Raw genomic sequence first — 25981 nt, forward strand, 5'->3', positions numbered from 1 at the left:
TCCTGGATGATAAAATTGAACGTGTCTAAAAACATGCAGCATAACAAAAAATAACACACTTGATTTCCTGCTCCACATTTATTGGGGCCAGAGAGACTAAAACAGCTATTTTCCTCTCAAATACTTGGAAAAATATAATACTACAGCAATTTCTTAAATACATAACAAAACTTTCTGGATGATGAATCAACATGAGATGTAACAGCCTATAGATATCAACCGTAACAGCTTTATAAAATGTCATTCATCAAAGGCATTCTGAAACTATCTTGAAAGCTACACATATACACATATTCTATATACATAAAGGCATCTGTTCATGAACAGAAAGTCTTTTAGAAGCACTGCATAGGGAAGGCTAAAGTAATACATATCTAGATTCTGTATAATTTTTTTTTTTTTGCGGTACGCGGGCCTCTCACTGTCGTGGCCTCTCCTGTTGCGAAGCACAGGCTCCGGACGCGCAGGCTCAGCGGCCATGGCTCACGGGCCCAGCCGCTCCGAGGCATGTGGGATCTTCCCGGATCGGGGCATGAACCCGTGTCCCCTGCATCGGCAGGCGTACTCTCAACCACTGCGCCACCAGGGAAGCCCTAGATTCTCTATAATTTTTAAGAGACAATTGGGGTTCTAAGAAACGGTGATTTACATTCAAATAAACATGTAGATTTTCAAACCTGAATAGGTGAGATTTTTGTGATGCCAGCGACAAGAAAATTCACACTGTGAATTGTTGGTTTTTCAAAGGCCTCTTTCAAACTAGGGATTTCACGTCGGGAGCAAACATCCATGGCATGAACAAATAGGATGCCTAAGATTCTAAAACTTGGTTCCAAGTGGTTTTCCTCTTCACCTCCCTGCCTAATAACAATGGAAAAAATCCCTAGAAGGGGCAACAGCTAAACGTTATGGAATTACATCCAATAGCTTTTCTGGATGGTGAGTTATCCCATCCAGATTACAATGTGGCGAAGGATTTGTTTAATTTCTATTTCAAATGGACTACACTACTTCAAACAAAACGATCTTCTGCCACAACATCCAAAGATAATTAGATAGACCCATATTTCTTCCTAGGACGGACAGAGAATCACTAGGGAAGGACAGAGCTGACAAACAGAGGAAGGCGACAAGGGTAAACCCTTTCTCTGGCCAGTTATACAAAATGAAAACATCAGTCTCTGTTATCAAAGTTGCCAGCTTTCCCCATTATAAACACAATCTCTAGACTGGCTTGCATCTCACCCTTTGATGCACTGGAGATATAAGTGGGTTTTAACCAACCAACCTGTTCCTGTTGATTCCAACAATCTCACACAGGCCAAATAGTTGAGCGCTTTAAGGAAGAAATCACCAGTTTTCAGGCACTTTTCAACATTTAAAAACTTAAATCCAGTTATTTTAAGCTATTCTCTACTTCAGTTCTTTTTTTAAATTATTTTATGTTATATATTTTTTTTGGCTGTACTGCATGGCTTGCGGGGTCTTAGTTCCCTGACTAGGGATCGAACCCGTGTTCCCTGCAGTGGAAACACGGAGTCTTAACCACTGGACCACCAGGGAAGTCCCTCTAAATCCAGTTATTTTAAATCTATTTGACAAACACTTCCCACTCCCCACAAAAAAAGTAAGCTAATTCTTTTATAGCGTCTCTGTGAGAAGACATAGTCCTTCAGTTTGTCAAGGAAATAATAGCATAGATGCTTTCTTCCACTTTTACTCCAAATTCAGGAGCTCTGCCTCAGATAACATAGAATTTTAGGTTACTTGAAATCAGCCCCTGTTTAAAGATTCTTTGTGGAACCCAGCTTGAAGACTGTATTAATATGGGGGAGTACATTGCCATGACTGACATTCTTGGTACAAAAATTCAATTTCAGTTGAGTTCCTGTGATCCCCTGAGCAGTTATAAATGCCCTGTACTATAATAAGGCAGTGTAAGAAAAAGCAAATTACTCAAATATATATCCATTTATATTTGTACTAATATGAAATACAGTGCTAGAAGAAGAGATTGATTTGTTTTCCTGAAGTGTTTAGAGTTTCAAAGGAAAATAAAGACACTTAATATTGAGAAATTCCTAATGAATAATTTAAAATATTTTGGGGTTGGTGGCCATTCAAAAGTTTTCCCAGAGTTCTCATCTATGTTCTATACAGACAGTAAATAAAAATGTACACAACCAATAGATGTACTATACATATATCAGATATCAATATGTACATGTGAATTAAAGTTTCTTAAATATATACATCCCCACTTAGAATACAATCCATTACATAGGCAAAGCATCGTTCTTTAATAACAGGTCCAGGATAGCAGCAATTTAATAGTCTAGTTACCCAGTTACCTCAGAAAATAGGTCCTGATAGGTCTTGACGTGGTACCCCTAGCTTCAAGGAGAGCCGTCCACTAACATTTAACATGGTTCTCACGAAGCATCAGGTTACTTTGTTAATGGCAACTATAGTAAAAGTTACTGTCTTTTCAAAACTCATTTATTCAAAATCTGACTAATAGAGTAATGGGAAAAATAAGCCACAATGAGGTGATACGAACCCAAACTATTTAAGATACATAAAGCATTTACATTTTGTTTCTCAGATATTTTTTGTTGTTTTATCAGTGCCCTGTACATACAAAAAGTACTCTGACTGCCCTAACAGATGCTGAAAGAGCAAAACTTTGCTGCTGGGAAGAGAGCTGCTCTGAATTGTGTCTGAAAATAACATCAACAACTTGATGATCAATTAGCGTTTTTACAAACTGGGATGGCACATTGTACTATTTTAAAAGAGTTACGTTTATGAGTCAAAACCTTTGGGGAACTTATGAACTTGTAACCAAAATTTACATATATAATATGCAAAAAATATTTAGGTTGATTTATAATAAACCATATTATAACCATCCCAGAAGAATGACTTTTAAGTAAACATTTATTTTGTGTGTACTACTGGGTAAATCCATTCATGCCCAATGAATAGAAACTCTAGGTAGGCAGCAAGTTATACAGATTCTAGATATACCTATGGACTTTAATATTCACTCTCGGTGTGTACTTGCAGGTCCAATGCTAAATCTGTTGGGTGCATGAACAGAGAGCTCAAGAAAGGTCCCTGATACCTGTGATGATGATTTTGAATCTCTGCCACTTTACCCATACTTCATATAAAACAATCCTGCAGACCACAGCTACTAGCTGTAAGAAAAGTTCATCACCCAGGGGAGAGATACTACATTAGACCAGATTGTTTTACCTGCTGCAGCCCTTTTCCTGGGAAGGGACAACTCCCTCTGCATAGCAATTTCTCCTGCTTGACACTGAGACCACACAGGAGAAACCTATTGTGTTTCCGCCAAATTCCTGGGGAATCAGCACACCCGCTAACCGGCAGAGGCAGAACCGCCATATCAGCTCCTAAGATAAGCAGCTCTCTTATAATTCTTACAAGAATTACAATTCTTATAAGAATTTCCCCTTAAACAGTCTGATCCTTCCCCTCCTACAGGAGGTTTTCCTCATGCTTCTCATGATGGTCAAATCAACACAACAGACTCTGGCTTCTCAGTTAGCACGTGTGTTGTCATAACTGGCAGCACATTTATTACACCAAGTGTTCATTCAGGCTCCTTGAATGTGGCTGGAAGTTGAACAGTCCAGTGGGATCCTTCAGACGATAGCATGATGGTGTGTTAGTTCCTCCCCATCAACCCCAAAGCTTTCCAACACGCTCCATAGACATGGCCTGGACTGTTGAACTCGGTTCTCTTTACACAGGAACATACGCACCAGCGCTTGGCCTTTTTGGATGCCGAAGGTGGGCAGGCAAGTTCAAAGTCTGGACACAGAGGCACTTCCAAAGTCTGGCAAGGAGGGGGAGGCGAGTTCACTAAGGGGGGCTTTATCACTGTGCTGTCTCGTATAACCCAGACATCTGTGGCACATGGATACGAACGGAGATCTTTAGGTTGTGGATGGGTCATGCTTTTTCTTCTTGCCCCGACAGGACTTGCAGATGCAACAGATTATACATGGGGAAGCCAGGAGCAGCAAGGGTGAAGTCACCAAGGCAATGATGCCCAACCCCACAAGAATCCCGACCACCTGGAAATGTAGAAGAAAAGCCTATTTCAGCAGTTCAATCTTCCTATGTGTACACTCTACCATCAGCTGTGGACTGTTTGTGTCCCCCCCCAAAATTCATAGGTTGAAACCCTAATCTCCAGTATGATGATGTTTGGAAATGGGGGCCTTTGGTAGGTAATTAGGACATGAGGGTGGTGTCCTCATGATGGGATTAGTGCCCTTATAAAAAGAGACAGCAGAGAGCTTGCTTCTCTCTCCATTCTCTGCCATGTGAGGACACAGTGAGAAGATGGCCATCTGTAAACCATGAAGAGGGTCCTCACCAGAACCCAACCACACTGGCACCCTGATCTCAGACTTCCAATCTTCAGAACCGTGAGAAATAAATCTGTGGTTTGAGCTGCCCAGTCTAGGGTATTCTGTTATAGCAGCTTGAACTAAGACACCATCTCAGGCACATAAAGCAGTTACAATTATGGGACCTTCTAGCCAGTGCCCGGAAGGACAAACCAAATGCTAACTCAGGCTCTGGCGCAAAGCCCAGTGGGATCATGAATTGTTGGTGTTGGCTCTCTACCTGTTTCTTCAACAGTCTTAGAGGGATGTTAATAATGGTTACTAGGCTATGAACACTGACTCTCTCAAAAGGAACACGGAAATAAACAAACAAACAAACAAACAAATAAATACTATTAAAAATAAACCAGGACTCCCTTTGAACCTGCCACGTAAACACACAATGATATGTACAGAGGGATCTAAGCCCCAACAGGGGCTCATGGGATTTTATTTTACTTAATAAATTTATTTATTTTTGGCTGCGTTTGGTCTTCGTTGTTGCACATGGGCTCTCTCTAGTTGTATCAAGTGGGGGCTACTCTGCTTTGCGGTGCACGGGCTTCTCACTGCGGTGGCTTCTCTTGTTGCAGAGCACAGGCTCTAGGAGCACGGGCTTCAGTAGTTGTGGCTCACGGGCTCTAGAGCACAGGCTCAGTAGCTGTGGCATGCGGGCTTTGTTGCTCTGCGGCATGTGGGATCCTCCTGGACCAGGGCTCGAACCCGTGTCCCCTGCATTGGCAGGCGGACAATGTGTGCCACCAGGGAAGTCTGGCTCATGGGATTTTAGAGCCCTGCCTTTCATAGCAAATATGCCTCAAAGGGCTTTGGGAAGGTCATTCTCTCCATTTTTTCAGGAAGAACGAGCATTCATCTTCATTCTGCTGGTCACTGTTAATTACTTGGCTGCTCTGTCGCCCTGCCCCTCCACCTCTCCTCTAGGAGACTGTGCTCATGAATTAACTTCAGGCCCCAGAAGTTCCCCAGAACCTCTCAGGCTGGGCTGGGTAAATAGGGAATGGAGTGGGGAGGATAAGTAGGCGGGCTTTTTAACCCATCCTAAGTCTGGTTTCTCTCACGCTCCTTTCAAGGTCAGGGTACCTGTGTTCGGTTCCACATCACTGAGGCTCTCGAGTGGCCGAGCTTATTCCTACACGGCCCTTTGTCATAATGTCTGAGGAAAATGTCATTCTGAAAAGCAAAGAGAGGTTTCGGTAAACATGCACTTTTGAGTTGAGAAATGGATACGAACCCCATCAGATCACCTCACTGGAAGCAAAGGCTCTTTCTGGTGATATTAACGACAGCCTGTGGAAACTCCAAGCTGACAATCCTTAGACAGTATCTTAGTAATTTTACAACTCATCGAGTGAAAACAGATGATAGTTCTTGAGACTCCATTGATTCTAAACAAGATTAATGACCAGACCAATTACCTTTGAAAGGTAGCTCTAGCAGAGCTAGAATGGAATGAGAGGACCACGAAAGAGGCAGCTAAAAGGCTTCGTAGTCAATCAGCTGAGATAAAATGCCAGTGGCTGAGATGGAGAAGAGGTAAATACAGCCATGAAGAATTAAGAAGGTAACTAACTAGATGGGGAAACAGGGAGAAGAAATCACAGATGAGGGAGAAGCACTGCATAGAAGGCTTTATTGAGGGAAGTGACAACGTAGAGATGCATTTTATTGGGAAGATGATGACCACAGTTTGGACGTGTTGAACTTGAGAGATACTTGAGACATTTAAGCACTACTGTTCAAAAGACAGCTGATTACATAGATCTGGATTTTGGGAAAAAGACTTGGGAAGCAACGTCCTCGGGCTGAAGAAACCACAGAAGTAGATGAGATTACCCAGACAGAGGGTGCAGACTGAGAAGTGAAGAGGTTATTGAACACAAACATTTAAGAGAGGGCCAAGGAAAAACCTGGAAAGGAAACTGAGCAGTGGCCAGAAACAAAGAAGGGAAATCAGAAGAGATGGTATCACTGGAGCAGAGGTGGTTGAGTTGTGAAAGGCAGCGGAGAATCCAGGTAAGATGAGGAATAAAGTATGCACTGGATTTTACCCAAAAGGAATCTCTCACAGTCTTGGAAGAATGCAGTCAGGGTGTGTCTAAGTGGCCATCTGAGTCACTGCAGTGACTGGAGTGTCAATGGCTAGAGGCGATTATGCTTATTTGAGTCTTGGCTTCTAAAGGAAGGAGAGAAATAGAATGGCAGTAAAGAAAAGATGTAGGCTTGAGAAAAGCGTTACTCATTTTTAAATGGGATACAGTTGAATGTGTGGGTAGGTTAGAGAGTAGAGAATGGAAGCTGAAGTCACAGGAGAGAGAAGATATAAATGAAGGGGACAAGTCTCTGAAGTTCCCAAAGCAGAGGACGAGGACTCTCTCATCCTCTGAAACAGCAGAGATGAGAATCAAGGCAGAAACAAACCCAACTCCCCACAGCAAAACTCAAAATCACTCTTCTTGGTGTCTGTCTCAGGCTTGGCTTTTGGATAACCACCCTTCTCCTAGACCCATGCTCTAAAACTTTCCTATAAACAAAGATCAACCCCACCATCTGAAGTGGAACACTTGTCTACAGGAAAACATCATTATCCACAAGCCAATGCCCCCTGGCTAAAACTGAGAAAAATGAAACCTCAAAACACAATGACCAGAAGAAGATGCTGTGTATCTAGCAATTTCACATCTGTAGCGTTTTACTCGCGTACCAGAACAGCACAAGTGACGGAACACTGTGTTCTTTGCAACACCATACCCAAAACATATTTCAGCCAAAGGAAGGAGTGATCTGGCACACATATTTATTCCCTTACTCTCTTGCCTCCTAAAGAGAACCTCATGGGCTCAGCCTCCTAGTGGATATGAATCCAATTACTGTTTTGGTTAAACCTGACGGAAATCAGAAAAGATTTCTTTCATTTATAAAGCATGAGGGGTGTACAATCGTGAGTCATACCCTCAACCAGAGTATCGTTCATTTGTAATTAGGAGAGGTCTCAAATATCAAACATAATTGTAATTCAAGGGGTTATAATAAATAGGATATTTTCTAAAGAATGAAAACATGTCTTTCAATCTGACCTGCTGGGCTTCTAGAGTCTAAAATGTCAACCTTCTCCTCCCCAGTGCATACCTCTTCCTGAAATCCTGACATCAAGCTGATTAAGATTCTTACTCATAGATGTCAGCCTAAACAACTTATCTAATTTTCAGTTAAAAATCAGGCATGTGGTGGCCAGCATGCATGCCATGTTAACTGCACTCGCTCACTGAGTGTGTATAATACTAAAGCACTACACAAATGGCCTATGAAATTAAAGCAAACTAAGCAATTAAAATGAAAAGTTGAGAAAAGAACGGCCACCCATCCAACCATGACTGAGGGCTTACACCGATATGAACACATCTTATGGGTCCAATTGTCAAAATAGGGAATATCTATAAGCAACTTATGCCATCCCAAACTGTAAAACACTAGAATTGAAAAAACTCTCTCCAATCCTTCACATCACCTTTTAACTGTGAGGTTACCATCAGCCTCAGCACTGGACTGAATGGAGCTGCACCTGAATTTGAGAAGACACACTTCATGCACGGCGGGGGAAAAGAATTAGACGAGACTCCTTTATGTGGGAAGGGAACTCTGAGAAAGCAGTAACTAATGATCCTGCCTTCACGCCAATGAATGAGATAGTAATTAAGAGATGCCATTTATTTGAATGGCTTTTTTCCTTAAATTCAAAAAGAAAAAAAAACCAATCTAATCGTGGTAGGCAGAATAACTGCTCCTCTAGAGATGCCGATGGCCTATTCCCCATAACTTGTGAATATGTTACCTTACACGGCAGAAGGGATTTTGCAAGTGTGATTAAAGACCCTGAGATGGGGGAGATTATCCTGCATTATCCAGAGGGGCCCAACCTAATCACACACATCCTTAAAAGCAGACAAGTTTTCCCAGCCTGTCGGAGGGAATCACTCTGGAAGCTAAGACCATGGAAGAAGGGTCAGAGAGATGTGATGATGCTGCCTTTGAAGATGGAAAAAGGAGCCATAAGCCAACGAATGCAGGCAGCCTCTAGAAGCTAAAATAGGCAAAGAAATGGATCCTCTCCTAGAGCCACCAGAAAGAATGCAGTCCTGAGGACACCTTGATTTTAATCCAGCGAGATCCATATCAGACTTCCAATGGACAGAACTAATGATAGTAAATTTGTGTTGCTTTAAGCCACGAGTCTGTGGTAGTTGGTTACAAAAGCAATATAAAACTACTACACTAATAGTCCTTTACATAATAAAATGAGACCATGCCCCCAAAGCAGGAAATGTCCCTAAAACAAAAGCCTGCCTTTAAAGTTAAGGTGACACACCTAAGGTCATCAAAGAGAGGTATCTAAAGTAGCAGGCTCAGGATGTCTCATTAAGAAAAATAAACTTCTTTGGTGGACAAGAACAGGCTCAATATTTTAAAAGGAAAGCCCATCAGTTACCGGCTGTCGCACAGATACGGGATAGAGAAGGACCACACGGGGAGACTCTTCCAGGTGGGACTTACGTCCAAGTTCTGGAGGCAGTACCAGCAAAACGTGTGCTTGCAGTTCTTACACATCATCTGAGCACAGCCTTCGTTGCGTTCAATATAAACCCGGCACACTGGGCATTGCTTAATGGGGGCTTCTGCCTCGGTCACGAAGAGGGCCCTAGAAACAAAATGAATGAGAAATTATAGGGGAGGGACGGAGAATGCTGCCTGGTTTTTTAAAAAGCAAGGACCGCAAGGTGTGCACTAACCAGAGCTATGGGAAAAGTGGGCTGAATATAATTAATTAATCAGCTAAATATGCTCTTCTAGACTCAACTTTATGGTCATCAACTGAACTCCCAGGGCTCCTATTGGGTAGGGAGTGAACTCTCTTCTATCTGTGCTTGATTCCCCATCGCAGGAGAAGGGTGCGGGTAACAGTAGGAGAGATGCCGATTATTTGTTGTTCGGTTAACTCAAAACAAAGAAGAACCTTAATTTATTTATCTTTGGCTTTGAGTGAATTACATAATTGTATTTTCCACAGCTGATTGAATTCATTGTTTTGCCAAATTAGACTTTCATTCTCTGAGCACACCCTGTCTGAATAAAAAGTACAAGAAGTCTGCCACACAAGTGGAAAAAACAGCTCGGGATCAAACAGGGGGGTAGGGATCATCTATCTAATGATCTGTGCAAATAAACAAACGGAGGGGATTGGAGGGAGTCAATCATCAATTCTTTCAAATAAATGCCCAATATCATTGAAAAGACCTGCTCCAAATAGATGAATAGGCCAGCAAGGCTCACAGGCTCAAGGGGCGTAGAAAATAAGTAGAACAAGCTGAGGTGGAGGGAGGCCTGGGTAAGCCAGAGCACTGAGGTGCATTTTAGCTACTGTTCATCAAAACCACCACCCAGCACGTGGAAACATCAGTTTCACAAAGTGTGCTCAAACCTATGACTGGACTTGGTGCTCATAATAACCCTACACAGCAGGGGGACAGCCACCGTTTTCATTCCTCCCCTTTTTTTTTTCAAATAGAGAAATGACTCATAGAGGCTGAATGACTTGCATGAAGTCACAGATACCAAGTGACAATGTCAGAACTCAATCCATCTCTCCTCTAGGATCTTTACATCGTCCTGTGATTCCCCGGGGACCTTGCTGCGTGGCAGTGACAATGTAGCAGGTACTGGCTAAGCGGGCACATGCCTGCCACGTGTGTTAGCTCTTTTTTTCCTCTTGATGTGTTTGGTCTGCAGTTCAAGCACAGCATCACAGCCAGGTAGCATTTCTGTTCCTGGAGAATGGCTCTCCACGCTCTGAGGGTGCTGGGTGATTAAGCCAGCTGGACGGTAACAATGGTATTTCTGATCTTGCTGATGCAAAAGAGCCATAGCCTCAAGCAAAGCAAGGGATCAAACACAAAGGTCTCTCACTCGAGGCCCTGCTGCTGCCATAAAAACCCTCCGTCCTAGAAGGTACAGAGTGCACTGCTTCTCATCGTAACAAAATCTCAACCTCAGTACTGTTTTTTTTCAGAGCATAACGTACTGAAAGATAAGCTCTCTTTCTCTAGTACACACGAATTTTAGCAGCGTACTACACTGAATGGCTGTTGCTTCTACTGCTGTGTTCCTTTTGATATGATCGGCACACCTCACAAGCTGGCAAGTGAGTCAGGGAAGAGAATCATTTCTGCACCTCTTTGCAAGCAGGAAGGATGAGGTTTATCAATTGTAGGCGGTCACGGTACCTAAGCAAACGGCTGTGGACAAAAGTCATGACTTCCTACGGAGAACCAAGGGACCACACGCCTCCTACCTAAAAAGAAATCAAAACTCATATAGACGCTAATGTCAGCCATATCTGGAAGATTCTCTGGGGGTAAATAACTAAAATCCCTTTAGACTTGCTTATTTGGTTATTCTTTGTTAATAACTTACCAATCCTGAGACACTTCTCAGGAAACCTCTGCAGGGAAATAACTTACCTTGAAATTTCATCACAATGTAACTCCTTCTCCAAGCAACATATTTCTAAGAACACTAGTGAATAATCCCAAGACGAAGTTTCCTTTCTTACCCGTGCTCTGTTGGCAGGACGCTAGGCTGACTGTCTCTGCAGGAGACCTCTGCGTGCCAAGCATCCTTGCAGCATGAGCAGAACTTCAGGTGGCAAGAAGGGCACTCCACGAGCACGGGCTGTCCTGGCTCACTTGATGCGACGGGGCATACTGTCTGACAGTCTGCGACAGGACACCACGTTCTGTAGGGGTCCAGGTGAACTTCTAAAGCGTAAAGAAAGAAAATGTGGTGGTCTATCTATCTTTCATTCAAGCTTGAGGCTTTGCTTTCTCTCCTACATTTATTCTTTTATAGGTCGACACTTACGAAAGCTTAGTACAACCAATGGTGATGATTTCTACTACTGGTCTTCACAGTGGATCCAGACCTACAAGGTCACCCAGCCCTGCCACACTTCCCAAAGTACGAACTCAATGGAATAGGCCACCATTGCCCTTATGAACAGATAAGGAGGCTTCTTACTAACCAAAATGCACAACTCTTGGAATATTTCTCACCTTTCAGCATTCAAAACAGGCAAAAAGCCCAAGTCCCTTCTACAATTATTCTGGATACCATCTTGGAGAAAAATTGGACGTGAAGAACCAACCAAAACAAAAGAAAAAAAGTCCACAAAAGATTTTGTCCTTTCAGGCACTGATAAGCAGGTAGTGAGGTTTCTTCTGTTGTTTAGAGAGAAATTAAAGAAGAAGAATCAAATAGTTTTAGGACCAAACAGTGTCTGGTGTGGCTCAGTCAAGAAGTCGGATTAGCCGTCAATCTGGATATTCTGTTGCCCTGCCAATGTGCTAGTGAGGGACGACTTGTAAAAGGCCCACATGCTCTAAAAACAAAAGGTAGGGACCTTCACAGGCCATAAAATGATCATACACCACACTGGCTAGATCCATGTGGCATGCAGAAAAGAAGATACGGTTTGGGAGATGTGCAACTGTCTTTCTATGCGAGTGTTTACAAACCTTGTTCAGTTTTCCATTTTCTAGTCAATAACAGACTCCATATTCTTGTCATATAACATATATAACATATAACCTTTAGTGGAAAATATCATGTGGAAAATGATGTTATTTAAGAGGTAGAGTAGCCCTTTTTTCCCTGAACCAACGTATTTTGCAAATTTTAAACTGATGAGATTCTAGTTTCAAATCTCTTAAGGCTTGCGATTCTTGGAAATTTCCATGCAAAAAGCAAAAAAAAAAAACCCAAAGAATGGTGCAAAAACAAAATGAAGGTATTAAGTATGAGCTTAATTTTAAAGGTAATAATTTTACAAATTCAGTACTGGGCGGGGGTGGGGGGGAAGTCTGAAATCTTCCAGGAAACACTGTCTCCAATAATGTTGCATCTAGAAAATGCAACAATTGGACCTATGCTTATTATAGGTTTTCATTCAAAAAGAGCATCCTTAAACCTATTTTCTTATCTAATAATTCTGGAGGGCAGGATTAGAGAATGATGGGCCAAATATAATCAGAAAAGGGAAGCTTATGATTCACAGGTCCTCAGACTCCGAGAGATGAACCCCTCTAAGATACCCAAAATTTGGGGACAGGATGATTAAAATGTTAAGGAGACACTGACACACATATGCTTCAAGACCGTGACCTTTGATTTCCACACCATTTATGTTTTCTCCCAAACTCTTTAAACTGCTTTGCAAATACTAAGCCCAAAGAAATGAAGTCTGGCATGTAACTTAGCACTAAGGATTCCCACCTTAAATATCTACTTACCATTCTAAATCACAGGTCTTCTAAAAGTTTGATGATAATGGAGGGAAAGGAAAGGAAAGTTAAGAGATATTATAAAATTTATAGCATCCCTACTGATCACCTTAAAAAGATTCAAGTATGCAGCCTGTCTTCATAGCTCTAATCAATTAAAATTATTTGGTAGATGTTCTGACTTGTTTCTACCCCCTTATTATTTCAGGTATCTGGGTGGCACAATAGAAACAGAAACAATAAATAGGGGAGCAATGAAAGATTCTGATGAGCTCCTATTAACAAAAGGGCCTTAGTATGCAGTGCAGCTATGACACACAGTCCAATGCAAACGCTAGGGAAGAGTCAGAGACACAGAAAACAGAGATCGTCTGTAGTTTTCTCCACTATGACAGCACATAAGTGACAATGAAAAGGAGTGTGGAAGGAGAGGCAGAAGCGAGACATGACAGGCTTCTACTCATTTCTTTCATTAGAAGTCTTGTTCTGTAGGAATAACCTATAGAGCTTAACAAACACCAAAAGTGGAGTTACTAGGAGGTGGATGTGACTCAATTCAGAAATGAAATTGGCTACTCCAGCCAATTCTAGTGTTATCTACTCAATATCTATCCTTACCCCTGTCAATCCTTGCTGAGAACTTTTATCTCTCTCTATAGAGGTGGAATATTCCAGAGACTTGCTTTCTCCGCCTTCCCTGCAGCTAAGGCTTGGGTATGTGACTAGAGTCCTGCCAACAGGAGGTCCACCAAGGGGCTGCTGGGACAAGATCTCTTCCCTGATACAGGGGGAAGAATCGTCCTTTGGTCTTTCTGCCTTTGAACACAGCCGTTCAAAGCTGACTGAAAGGCTACTTTCAGTCTGGCATATGAACAACAGACTAAAAATAATTTTGGAACTAAGCTGTCCCCTGGAAAATCATTTACTTTTTATAACATTGAAATATATTCAAATTTCCCCTTTGTTTCACCTTCTTTTCCAAATATACAGTTCTCATTCTGTGCTTTTCCTTCCCCCTAAAAACCCCCTCTCTTCTCTACCAAGTCGTAGCCTATCCATTCCTAAAGGACCTACTTTCACGTGCTTGTCTTAATTTTTGGAGTCACAGAACATGCGTCTTGTTCACTGCTGTTCTCTATTCATTTCGTAAAGATGGTCTTTCTCTCTTCAGACTGTAGGCAAGAGCTATTTCTTACTCTATTTGTGTGCTCCAATATACCTGACACAGTGATGGGATGTTACCTATTGATATAAAGTAGTAATTCCTGGGTTTTTCAAAAGCATAGACAGACTGCTCTGCAAATAACTGATTTATAATACATACAGTAATAATACCATCTTGAACTGCCTTGCACCAAAATTCCCTTCTGGGACTCTCATCAATAGATGTGCACACTAAAATCATCCAATATCAGTCCTGGTGTTGAAAGTATGTGATGATCTATATTAGACCATAGATCTCCACCCACCTCAATCAGGGCTCTCTACATCTGAAAAGATGTCAACTTGGTAAAATATGGACTTTTACATATAGCACTTTCAAAACTAAACCTCTTTTATGAAGTGTCACTTATAAGGGCAATGATGAAAAATGTTTCTAACATTAAAATGAATAAGTATCCCTTCTAGAATCCTACTTTCTCTCTATGCTTAACATTCATTCACTTCCTATCTCATCTTAATCCTTGGGTGAGCGATCCACATTCTCTGATTCCCATTCCTATCCCCTCATGTCCTCCTTAAGTCTTTAAAACAAAGTTTTTACTCCCAACACATTAAATAAACTGCTCTCTGAAAGGTACAACTGACATCCCTCTAGTCACATCCAACAAATGTTTCTCAATCCATCTTTTATCTGATACTCTTCTTGTAACTCTATCTAAGGCACTGGCCTCTCTGTTTTCTTCCCACAGTCTTCCTTTCCCCTTTATCATTAATACTGCTTCCTTTGCTCCACCGATGGATGGTATCTAAGACTTAGTCCTAGATTTTACTTATTTATAGAGCTCACGGCATGACTAAGCCTCAACTCTCATTTTAATTTGGACTATTCCAAATTTCTCCCTCAGGTCTTACTTCTTGTGATGATAAGACTGAAAATTAGACAAATGTCTATTATTCGTTGTTCATTCAACAAATGATCAATTTTAGCTACTTACTGGACACCCTGTGTATAGAGGCTTTGCTCCTGAGAAATCTCACAGTATGAGAAGGGAAAGAGATGTTTAAATACAATGTAAAAAGTAATAATAATGAGCTATGTAATAACTGACAAAACATCTCACAAGATAACAAAAATAAAACTATTAACAAATATCTGTGAACAGATCTTAGGGGATGGAAGTAAGAAAGTTTGTAAAATACAGAAACATTCTTATATACAGAACGTTTTTTATGCTTTTTTGTCCAAGTATCCACAATTAAAGTTTCCCTTTTTAATCAGCTCTAAAATCAGAAGGTAAAACTAGTCCCTCCTAATCACAGTACGAAGCAGGTGACACATGCTGAGATGAAACACAACGAGATTAAGTTAGAAACAGCTAAAGCATCACATAAACAGATTAAAAAAAAAAAAGAAATCCCTGGAATAGCAATTCTGTAGGCAGCCAGAGTTTACAAGGTGTAAAAGTGAAAGAAGAGTCTCCTTCCAGATATTAGAATAAAGATTCTGCACTTAGAGGAAACACTGAGCAAGGATACTGGCAGTCACCTCCAGAAGTGGGTTCTTGCCAGTTCACAAGAACCCACTGCATCTCTTTCCAACTCCATGTTCAGCGACATCACATTGGCTGCTGGAAATCAGCCACAGTGGAAGTATTTACACCACAGAAATTGGTAAGCACTATAAATCAAAGCCTTCCCCACCCCCCTAAAATCTGTTTACAATACATCATTGAAAGCAAGCCAAACTGAGAGTGAACACATATATATATGTGTTCATATATATATGAACCAACTCCAAATATATAAAACCAAATATATAAAACCAACTCCAGCACAGACAAGTATGGAGCACCGTGTGGGAACGTGAAGGACAGAACTCATACAGCACAAAAAGAAGTCAAAACTATAATAGAAGGGATGGTTCTTTCAAACAGATTTGCTGATCAACTCTTCCCACTTCCTGAACATCCTATATACAGACAGGTATTTATCCTGGAAGTCACATTCACAAATGTCTACATCTTCTTCTAAAGAGTACTTAGTATTTGGTTATATATTCTAGTTTACTATTCATTAACTGCTTCTTGCATATCTGTCTGGGTTCTTCAACTCCAGGGAGAGCTACCCTAGAGGACAGGCTTAGGTTCCACTTAGAAACACAGCACATCACAAGGAGGTGTTTCTGGGTCTCCCTAGCAGGCTTCCAAGCCCCCCTCACTAGGCCAATCAGTACCATCAGATGGGATGCATTCACTATATTCCCCTCCATCCCAGCGGATCAAAAAATTTCCTTTTATAAATGTAGGGGGCTCGGGGAGAAAAGGAAGACCAGATATCTACTAATTTAAACCAATGACTTCTCTCAAACGGGGCCCCCTTCTCCCATCAGCCTCCCTTTTAAATAATTTCAATAAAAAGAAAGTCCTGCTAGTTAGAATCACATGATTAAAGCCTGGAGAAACGTCTATCCATACAGGAGGTACCCACAGTAGCAATACAATATCTTTTGTTTATGGAACGTTTGTTTTGGGGCACAGATTTTTTTTTTTTTACACAGGTACTTGAGCATGTCCTACAACTTTTAAATACTGCTCTGCTTATGTAAAAGATACTGGCCGAAAAAGGTGTGTCATTATTGCCTTCTTGATAAACCATTAAAGGCAGAGTAAATGACTATCCTGGTGGGTAGGAGGGTTGGGGATGGGGTGGGGGCAATCTAGCCAAATTCATTAAAGTCCTCTCAGTTTATATTTCTATGTTAAAGTAAGGCGCAAACTAAGTTAGCAAGGAGTTAGGGAATGAGTATTCAAAGGAGTAGTGACTCAATTTCTCTTACTGGATGTACAGACGGGACCGCAGAGATTTCTCCCTTATAGTCAAACAGCCACACGCTGCAGAAATTCGTGATGGACATTTCTGAATGAGAAGAAAAGGTACATTGGTGTTTCTGGGCCTGAAGACACAAAGAATACTTAATGTGTTTTTCTCTCTGCCTTCTCTATTTTTGATTCATGACAGAGACGGCTCAGCTCAAATGCACACTTTCTACTCTTTCAACTGAGTGACTACAGTATTAATTTGGTTAGAATTGGGAAAGATAAGCCTTTGGGACTGTTAACATTTGTAAGAACCAGATGATACTGAGCAAACATCACTTCTGTTTTTGAGGGTTTTTTATAGCTGTGCAATTTTAAAAATCACATTTAAGTCTATAAGTGAGAACCGTGAATACGTAGCCAACCTACACATGGTTTTTGGTCTGAAAGATTTCCAACTTTTATCCAAATAATGCAAAAGAAGGGATTTACACATGTAATAAGGCAGTCCAGTCTCACACGGAGCTAAGTAAGCAGAGGGGAGCATCACAGGAAATAATCTGGGGATAGTCGTCAAGGGTCTGGTCGCAGATGATGATGATAAGGTCTAAACGTGGTGAGAAGCCACTGGAGGAGAAGGCCATTTGATCAGGGGAGTGCTGTGATATGACTTCCACTTTTAGAAGATTATTCTGGCTACTGTAGGAAAAATAGGTGGTAGCAGAACGAAGTGGCAGCACAGAGATCTAGTAAGAGGCTATTGCAGTTATCTAACCCAAGATGATACGTCTAATCCAAGATGATATACGTTAGAAGTGGAAGTACTAAAAATGTGGAGCATAGTTTGAAGGTGAAACTGTCAAGATTTCCTGGTAGAGATGCAGTTGGATGTAGTCACCCAGTTGACAGCTACTGACCTAGACACGTACCTGGAACATAGTATTCATTGAGTAAATGAGTGAAGCAACGTAAGAAATAGTATCTGTAGGGCTTCCCTGGTGGCGCAGTGGTTGAGAGTCCGCCTGCCGATGCAGCGGACGCGGGTTCGTGCCCCGGTCCGGGAAGATCCCACATGTCGCGGAGCGGCTGGGCCCGTGAGCCATGGCCGCTGAGCCTGCGCGTCCGGAGCCTGTGCTCCGCAGCGGGAGAGGCCATAACAGTGAGAGGCTCGCGTACCGCAAAACAAAACAAAAAAAAGTATCTGTAGATCAATTCCCTATGGTAATAAAAGATAATGAAAGCATCTATGGCAAGGTTCTATACTCTTCAGCCCTGCGTGTAGATATTTTCAGAGAACAGACACAACTCTTCAGAGAGATACTTGTATAGGGCATCTTGGAGTCTCTTGGAGAAGAGCTTCCCACAACAGAACAGGGATCTAGACATACAATTCTGGCCAGGTTACACTGAAAAGGGATCTGAATACAATATGGCACCTGTCCTTCACATTATCCTTCAGCCTGGCTCCCAGAAAAGCAGCTACAAGTAAAAGTCAAAAGAAGCTAAAAGAGTTGTCTTGCTTTTTTTTAATTATTAACATTCCAATGTGCCATTAAGAGCACCATTTTGCTTCATATACCTTAGGTAACAGAGTATACCACAAGCGGGGCCTAGAAGCCAGAGCGGTAGAAAAGGTGAAAAAAGCTGAAGAGCCATCAGAAGTTGGCAGCCCCGGCAGCTAACAGGACTTCCCAGAAGCCAAGCCAAAAAGGAACGTATTAATGGATACCAGGTGGTAGCCAAATCGCTATCACACAAACAAGAGCTGTCTTCTCCTCCACACCAATCATCTGAGAGGAGTTTGAAGGGAAGGAGAGCCCCCGGGTTGAACGGAGGACTTTCTAAAACACTTTTTATTACTATTACTGTGAATTCAATTCTACCTCCTGGCTTTGGGCTCAGGAAACACAGTTATTATGTAGATAAACAAAATGCACACTATTCAAAACATTTAAGGTTCAGTTTCTTCCTCCTCCCAATTTTCTATTCCAAAGATGGAAAAAAAAAAGAACTGATGCATATTCAAATAATTTCTTCTGTATCAGCAGTGATGAAAACTTTCTGCAGCTCTGAGATGGGGCAAAGCTCAGAAACCTAGAAAAAGAGAACAGTACCCTCAACACTTTAATATGGACATGATTGAAAAGTGATTAATTGTAACATACTTACATCAGAGACAGACGAAGTCACAGACTTGAACTGGAATTTACTTATGAAAATTAGAATTGATTACTGAAGTAAAGCCCCACTATTTGATCTTCAGATTCTGCTTCTTCATGTAAATTACATAAGGCAGGAAATGCTATTTAAAACTATTTTCTACTTCTATACTCTGACAATTATTAGGACATAGACACATTCCAAGAAAATAAAACTGTCATGAAACCTACAGACCACGTCTGACCCCAATAACTGTTTTCAGCTTTCAAAAACTAAACTCCAGACCCTTGGTTTTCCCACCTGGAACTAGATATGTGAAGCTTACTTTTTATTCGGCTAGATATTTTCTCAGCTAACACAACTTGTTTTTCTGCCATCTTCTACCATTGTGAGGCTGTACCAAAAAAGACATCGGAGGCACATCTATTATTGTGGGAAATGCCATGCACTCAAGCTAATTTAATTATCAGCTGAGCTAAATCAAACTGTTTTAACTTTTACAACCCACTGCATTTTTAATTATGCCAAAATTAATTTGCTTTCTACTATCTCAAAGAACAAAGGTCTTCTGCAGATAGTTAAAATGCAATTAAACTAAACTGATTGGAATTAACATCTGCTACAGTAAATACCCAAACAGAGGTGGCCATCAGCAGAGGGGTTGCTCTCAAGATAGTTGATGAGAACCACAGCATTTCAAACTTGGAAACAACTTTTGAGGTTATCTAGTCTAACACTGTTATATTGAGACCAACAGAAGTTAGGAGTCTGCATAACACATGGTTAGTGAGTATGTGACGGGATCAGGCCTTTTTACTCCTAGAACACCATTATTTATGTAAAAACACAATCATGTTATTAAATAGATTTCAATCCCCCCCATCACCATGGGAATCTTTTCTCTTTGAAGCAGCAACTCTGAATGCTCCATCTCAGCAAGTCACAATCTCCTTGGAGGTGTTCAGAGAAGGCAGATTGATGCTTTGAGTAAGAATATACTGTATGAAGGAAACTGATATGATAGGTGGGGTAAGGAATTTGCCTTATCAAATTTCTATACAACTCTCTAGAATCTAGGACAATAAGGAAGGAAACACACTGAAAAAGATCTGAATTAAGATGAAAAGAAAACAGAGTGATATTATTGTGCACTCACTCCAAGACATGATCTGGGTTCTGGAAGATTCTTTCTTAGTTTAGTTTAGAAAACTGGGGACAAGATTTGGGGGTGGTAGTGATGAATAACAAGAAGAATAACAATAATGGCATAATAATTCATTGAATGCACTCTGTGACATACACAATATTAACTCATTTATTCTCTACAGCAGCTCTGGGACCATCATTCCATTACTATCCCCATTTTATAGATGAGGAAATGGACTTGCAGAGAGGAAGAGGAAAACACTTATGAACACTGTGCCTCTTATTCAGGTCCCTTTAGAAATCTCACCCAACTTGCTAATAAATGTCTTTTCTTGCAGACACTTCAGTTTTTCAGAGGAGAGCTATAACATCTAGAGGGTGCTATGTTAGGTTTAAAAATGATCAACAAAATGAACGGGATGGTAAAGTTGAAGAAGTGTGAAGCCAAGGAGAAAGTGTTACCACCTGAAAGCACAGAATAGCTTGGGAAGGAAACCCTAGACTTAGTCATACATTTACCACAAAACACCAGAAAATCAGGCTTAAAAAGAAAACACACACACACAGATGATAAGAATGAGCTTGTGATCAGAAACTATGAAAAGGAAGGTGACTAATGAGAGATGGGAGGTGTTAAAAAATAAAACTGAACTCATGATAAAGTCATTTAGTAACACCCAGTCTTAAAAAGTAAAAACACTAAAAGAAACCAAATAGCTACACAGGAGCTCTGGTGAGATAAGACCTTAATAATTAGATAGAAATGATGGAGTGGGAGCATCTCACCAAGGGCAAATGCAAGAGCAAGATGAAATTTGAAGAGCCGTCTCATAAATGTTAAGGCTCAAAATGAAAGGAGGCTTTTGTAGGGACTTCCCTGGTGGTGCAGTGGTTAAGAATCTGCCTGCCAATGCAGGGGACATGGGTTCGATCCCTGGTCCAGGAAGATCCCACATGCCACAGAGCAACTAAGCCCGTGCGCCACAACTACTGAGCCTGCGCTCTAGAGCAAATGAACCACAACTACTGAGCCCACGTGTCACAACTACTGAGCCCACGCACCCAGAGCTCGTGCTCCACAACAAGAGAAGCCACTGCAGTGAGAAGCCCACGCACCAGAACCAAGAGTAGCCCCCCTTGCCCACACACAGCAGCGAAGACCCAACACAGCCAAAAATTAATTAATTATTTTTTTTTAAAAAAAGGAGGCTTTTTGTGAAAAATGCTGAGAACAAAAGAGCTTTCAAAGAAAAATGGAACCATAGCTTGAAGCCACATCTGGAATTGCACCTGGCACACACAGATACTCAGTACATAAATAAGTACATATTGAATACATGAATGAATACAGTAGGATTAACGGATGATAACAGGAAAATAAAGCCCTATTGTATTCACTTTTTTTATGAAGGAGAACAATAATGGCATTTAAACCATTTGTAAGAGTCTCTAGCCACTTGGTAACTATACAAATATCCAAGAACAGACACATTCACTCACCAAGGAACTGAAGCAACTTGCAGTTACAGTAAGTAAAAAGGATCACGAAAATTAGAAAAAAACTCTTAAGGACTAGAGATGCATAATCTTAACCCAACTTTCCAAAAAACTAATTTGAAAAAGTAGGTTCTGGAAACAAGAGACAAACAAAATTCTAGCCTTAATAATCAGACATGTGCTTTGAGAACCAGAAGAGAGTAAAGCAATAATCACTAACACATGCCAAACTCAGTATTCCCTTTTCTTTGTTAATACTGGAAGAGAGACACAGAAAACCCACAAACACAGCAGTAGCCAATGGAAAAATCACAGATGGATGAAAAGTGGATTCACAGAATCCACAGAATCAATGCCAAGTTGACACTTCTCTGCTTGGTGTAAACAGAGTGGTGATTTGGGACCATTTCTGTTCAAAAGATTTTCCCCACAAAGATGCAGATGAAAACAAAGACACAGAAGACAAGCTAATCATATATGTAACATAATGTAGAAGAAAACTAAAACACTGGATGACAAACTAAAAACTAAAAAAGAACTTGGTAGGCAATAAGAATTGGACAAAACTAATGATAATTTTTCTTACTAAGATATAGAGCTGCCACTAATCTGATTCTACATTTTTTTCAGAGTAAAAACAATCTCTCCAATTCTATCTGAGTCCAGCCAATGAGTTTTAGTTTTCACCAGTTAGTCATTTAACCCATTCATAATATTAGTATTTAATACATCTCAAGATCCCCTCTTAAAGAGTTCCACATAAAATATGTTCATGACATAGATCTCAAAGTCACCTAGCTGGTAAGTGTTGAGTTAGAGGTGAATGCGAAGTCTATTATGTAAAACGGAGGTATACAATTTAGATGAAGATTATTCCTATCAAGTAAACTGCATTTACTTAATTCTTACTTGGAATTAAGAATTATTCTTACTTGGAATGTTATTAAACTTATTCTTACTTGGAATGTCTATTTTCTAATAATAATTATTTATAATGGATGCTGAGGAAGAATTACATGAGTACAAATTGCCTTCCAAAATCACCTAAGATCAAAACGCCTCTGGGTCTCAGTTTCCTTTTTTATAAAATGAGGAAGTTGAACCAAATCATCATCAGATTTAACAAATTTCCAAATTTAAAATACTTCCATACGGGACTACCTTGGTGGTGCAGTGGTTAAGAATCTGCCTGCCAATGCAGGGGACACGGGTTCGAGCCCTGGTCCAGGAAGATCCCACATGCCACGGGGCAACTAAGCCCATGTGCTCTACAGCCTGCGAGCCACAGCGACTGAGCCCACGCACCACAACTACTGATGCCCGTGCGCTCTAGGGCCCACGTGCCGTGCCTAGAGCACGCGTGCTGCAACTACTGAAGCCTGCACGCCTAGAGCCCGTGCTCTGCAACAAGAGAAGCCACCGCAATGAGAAGCCTGTGCACCACAACAAAGAGTAGCCTCCACTCGCTGCAACTAGAGAAAGCACACATGCAGCAACAAAGAACCAATGCAGCCAAAAAAATCTTTTTAAATAAAAAATAAATTAAAAAATACTTCCATCCTTTACAATAGTATAAATGTCTAATTAAATTACAGAGTTTTACAGTTTGGCAGTTCCTCAAAAACTAGACATAGAATTGCCATATGACCCAGCAATTCCACTGCTAGCTACGTACCCAAAAGAATTGAAAGTAGGGATTGTACCCCGATGTTCACTGTAGCATTATTTGCAACAACCAAAAGGTGGAAACAAGCCAAGTGTCCATCAACAGATGAATGGATAAACAAAATGTGGTATATGTACACAATGGAATATTATTTAGCCATAAAAAGAAGTTCTGATACATGCTACAACATGGATGAACCTTCAAAACATTATACGAAGTGAAATAAGCCAGACACAAAAGGAAAATACTGTATGATTCCACTTATATGAAATGTCTAGACTGCAAATTCACAGGACAGAGTAGATTAGAGGTTATCAGGGGCTGGGAGAAGAGGGGAATGGAAAATTATTGTTTAATTGTCATAGGCTTTCTGCTTGGGGTGATAAAAGGTTAGCAAGTGGATGGTGGTGATGGCTGCACAACATTGTGAATGTTCTTAATGCCATTGAATTGTACACCTAAAATGGTGAAGTGGTAAATTTTATGTTGTATTTATTTTACAATAAAAAATTATAGAATTCAAAAAATTTTATAGATGAGGAAGCTTGGACACACCTATGTGGTCCTAAGCAAGTCTCAATCTCTCCAATTTTCAGTTTCTTCATCTATAAAATATGAATAATAAAATCAGTTGTCAATTCATGGCATCTGTATGGGGCATCTGCCTAGAACTTGCGAGAAAAAATAAGTTCCATGTATGAGTAAAACTATTTGATCTATAATGCATCAGAGATATGGAAGACCACCTATAAAAAAAGACTGACTCCAAAACCTGCTTAACTTGTAACCAGACTGAATATATTATCACATCTAATGAAGAAATAAGACAGTCAGAAGTAGGGCTGAAAACAAGAACCTCGAAAAGTCCAAGTCACAAGGCAAAGTGTGGTAGCATCTATCCAAGCACTATCCGGGGCAGAGTAAGAGTCCTGGCCAATAATCTTCCATGTGCACCTTGCATAGGACAAGGCTATTCATATTGTAAAGATGGATAGGGCACTTACCTGCATATTACTAAGCGAAAGAAGCCAATCTGAGAAGGCTACATACTGTTTGATTGCAATTATATAACATTCTGGAAAGGGCAAAATTATGAAGACAGTAAAAAGATCAGTGGTTGCCAGGGGTTAAGGGGGAGGAAGGGACAAACAGACAGAGCACAGAGGATTTTCAGGGCAGTGAAACTACTCTGTATGATACTGTATTGGTAGATACATATCATCATCAATTTTTCCAAACTCACAGAATGTACAATACCAAAAAAAGTGGATGTGGCCAATTAATTTCAAGTGTTCTAATCCCATTGACAACAAGACAATCATAACATCTATTTCAATATGAGGATATCTCCTAGAGAATGTTATGATTGTCTCATCTTAGAAAAAAGGGAATAGAAGCAGAACAGTGAATATACTTTAAGTTATTAGCATTTTTATTACCAACAACCTAATATTTTGAACACTGAGACACAGGAAGTACTCAAGAAAGTGTTTTATATGTATTAATTCATTTAATCCTCCTCTGAACCCCGTGGTATAGGGACTATTAATAACCACATTTTACAGGTTAAACACTGAGGTACAGAAATTAAGGTCACACAGCTAGTAAGGGGCGGAGCCTGCATCCCCACACAGGCGCTCAGCCACTATTTTTAGAATACACTAAAAATTCATACTCATCAGTGAGAACCAACTCACAGAAAGTTTTAATTCCTAATACTATTAGAATCTGCCTAATTAATTGCAAAAGACATTTTATTTAATAAAATGTTTGTAAACAATGAGGAATATGGCCTGCTACTGACAAGATGGGGCAATGGGTGGGTGGGGAGGAGGTCGATGGTCTGGAGGAGAGATGCATCTGGGGCAAGGGAACCCTATAAACGGGCTGAGCCCTGGTTACTGAGTGGGACTGGTGAGACTGACAGGTCTCAGCATTTAAGAAGTCTGAAAATCCAGCCTAACTCCTTTGACTTTCTCCAGGTAAGAGCCCTCACATCATGGCACTGCTACCAGCCACATCCATCCATGGGGTTAATGCCTAGGTTCCAGCAGCAATTTATTTTTTTTTTATTTTTTTTTTTTTTTTAAATTTCATTTATTTATTTATTTTTGGCTGTGCTGGGTCTTCTTTTCTGTGCGTGGGCTTTCTCTAGTTGCGGCGAGCGGGGGCCACTCTTCATCGCGGTGCGCGGGCCTCTCACTGCCGCGGCCTCACTTGTTGCGGAGCACAAGCTCCAGACGCGCAGGCTCAGTAGTTGTGGCTCACGGGCCCAGCCGCTCCACAGCATGTGGGATCTTCCCGGACCGGGGCACGAACCCGTGTCCCCTGCATTGGCAGGCAGACGCTCAACCACTGCGCCACCAGGGAAGCCCAGCAATTTATTTTTATAATGGAGGATATTGGGATAAAGTGGGAAAATGGCAGGGCAGATGTCTGATACCATTCATCAGCATCTGATGTTATAATGCTCAACCTAATCAGCCCACGTGGATGGATTAGGGAGGGTCAATATAAACTACCCCATCATTAATTCCTCTAGTTAGCTCAGAATCTACATAGGACAGTGTAGATGGCATATCAGGCTATGTCTTCATCCATTGAACCTAAAATTCATTTATTCTTCTGGTTCTGATTCTATGTTCCACAACATCCTTTTTGCAGCTTCCTAAAGGGCAAAAATGTAATTCAAGTAATGCAGTCCAAGAATTTTTAAATAAACTCCATATATCAGTCTTATAAATTTAGTTAAAT

General features: G+C 40.8%; 1 protein-coding gene across 6 annotated transcripts in view; it reads right to left on the reverse strand.

Annotated features, from left to right (window-relative positions):
- Positions 1 to 25981, reverse strand: part of RNF144B (ring finger protein 144B) — a 154207-nt gene that overhangs the window by 72417 nt on the left and 55809 nt on the right. For 5 of the 6 annotated variants that reach the window (XR_014326512.1, XR_014326513.1, XR_014326514.1 and 2 more), the window contains 4 exons: positions 11053 to 11257; positions 8997 to 9141; positions 5529 to 5618; positions 3262 to 4109 (listed from right to left, as the gene is read on the reverse strand). Coding sequence is in view for 1 of the 6 variants with exons in the window: in XM_082848236.1 (XP_082704362.1) it covers positions 3969 to 4109; positions 5529 to 5618; positions 8997 to 9141; positions 11053 to 11257 (581 nt within the window). In the remaining 5 variants the exon portion in view is untranslated. Of the gene's footprint in view, positions 1 to 414; positions 4110 to 5528; positions 5619 to 8996; positions 9142 to 11052; positions 11258 to 25981 lie in introns of those variants that run through there. The other variant, XM_082848236.1, reaches the window with a different exon arrangement.

This window comes from Leucopleurus acutus, assembly GCF_964270905.1.
Source record: "Leucopleurus acutus genome assembly, chromosome: 10".
Lineage (NCBI taxonomy): Eukaryota > Metazoa > Chordata > Mammalia > Artiodactyla > Delphinidae > Leucopleurus > Leucopleurus acutus.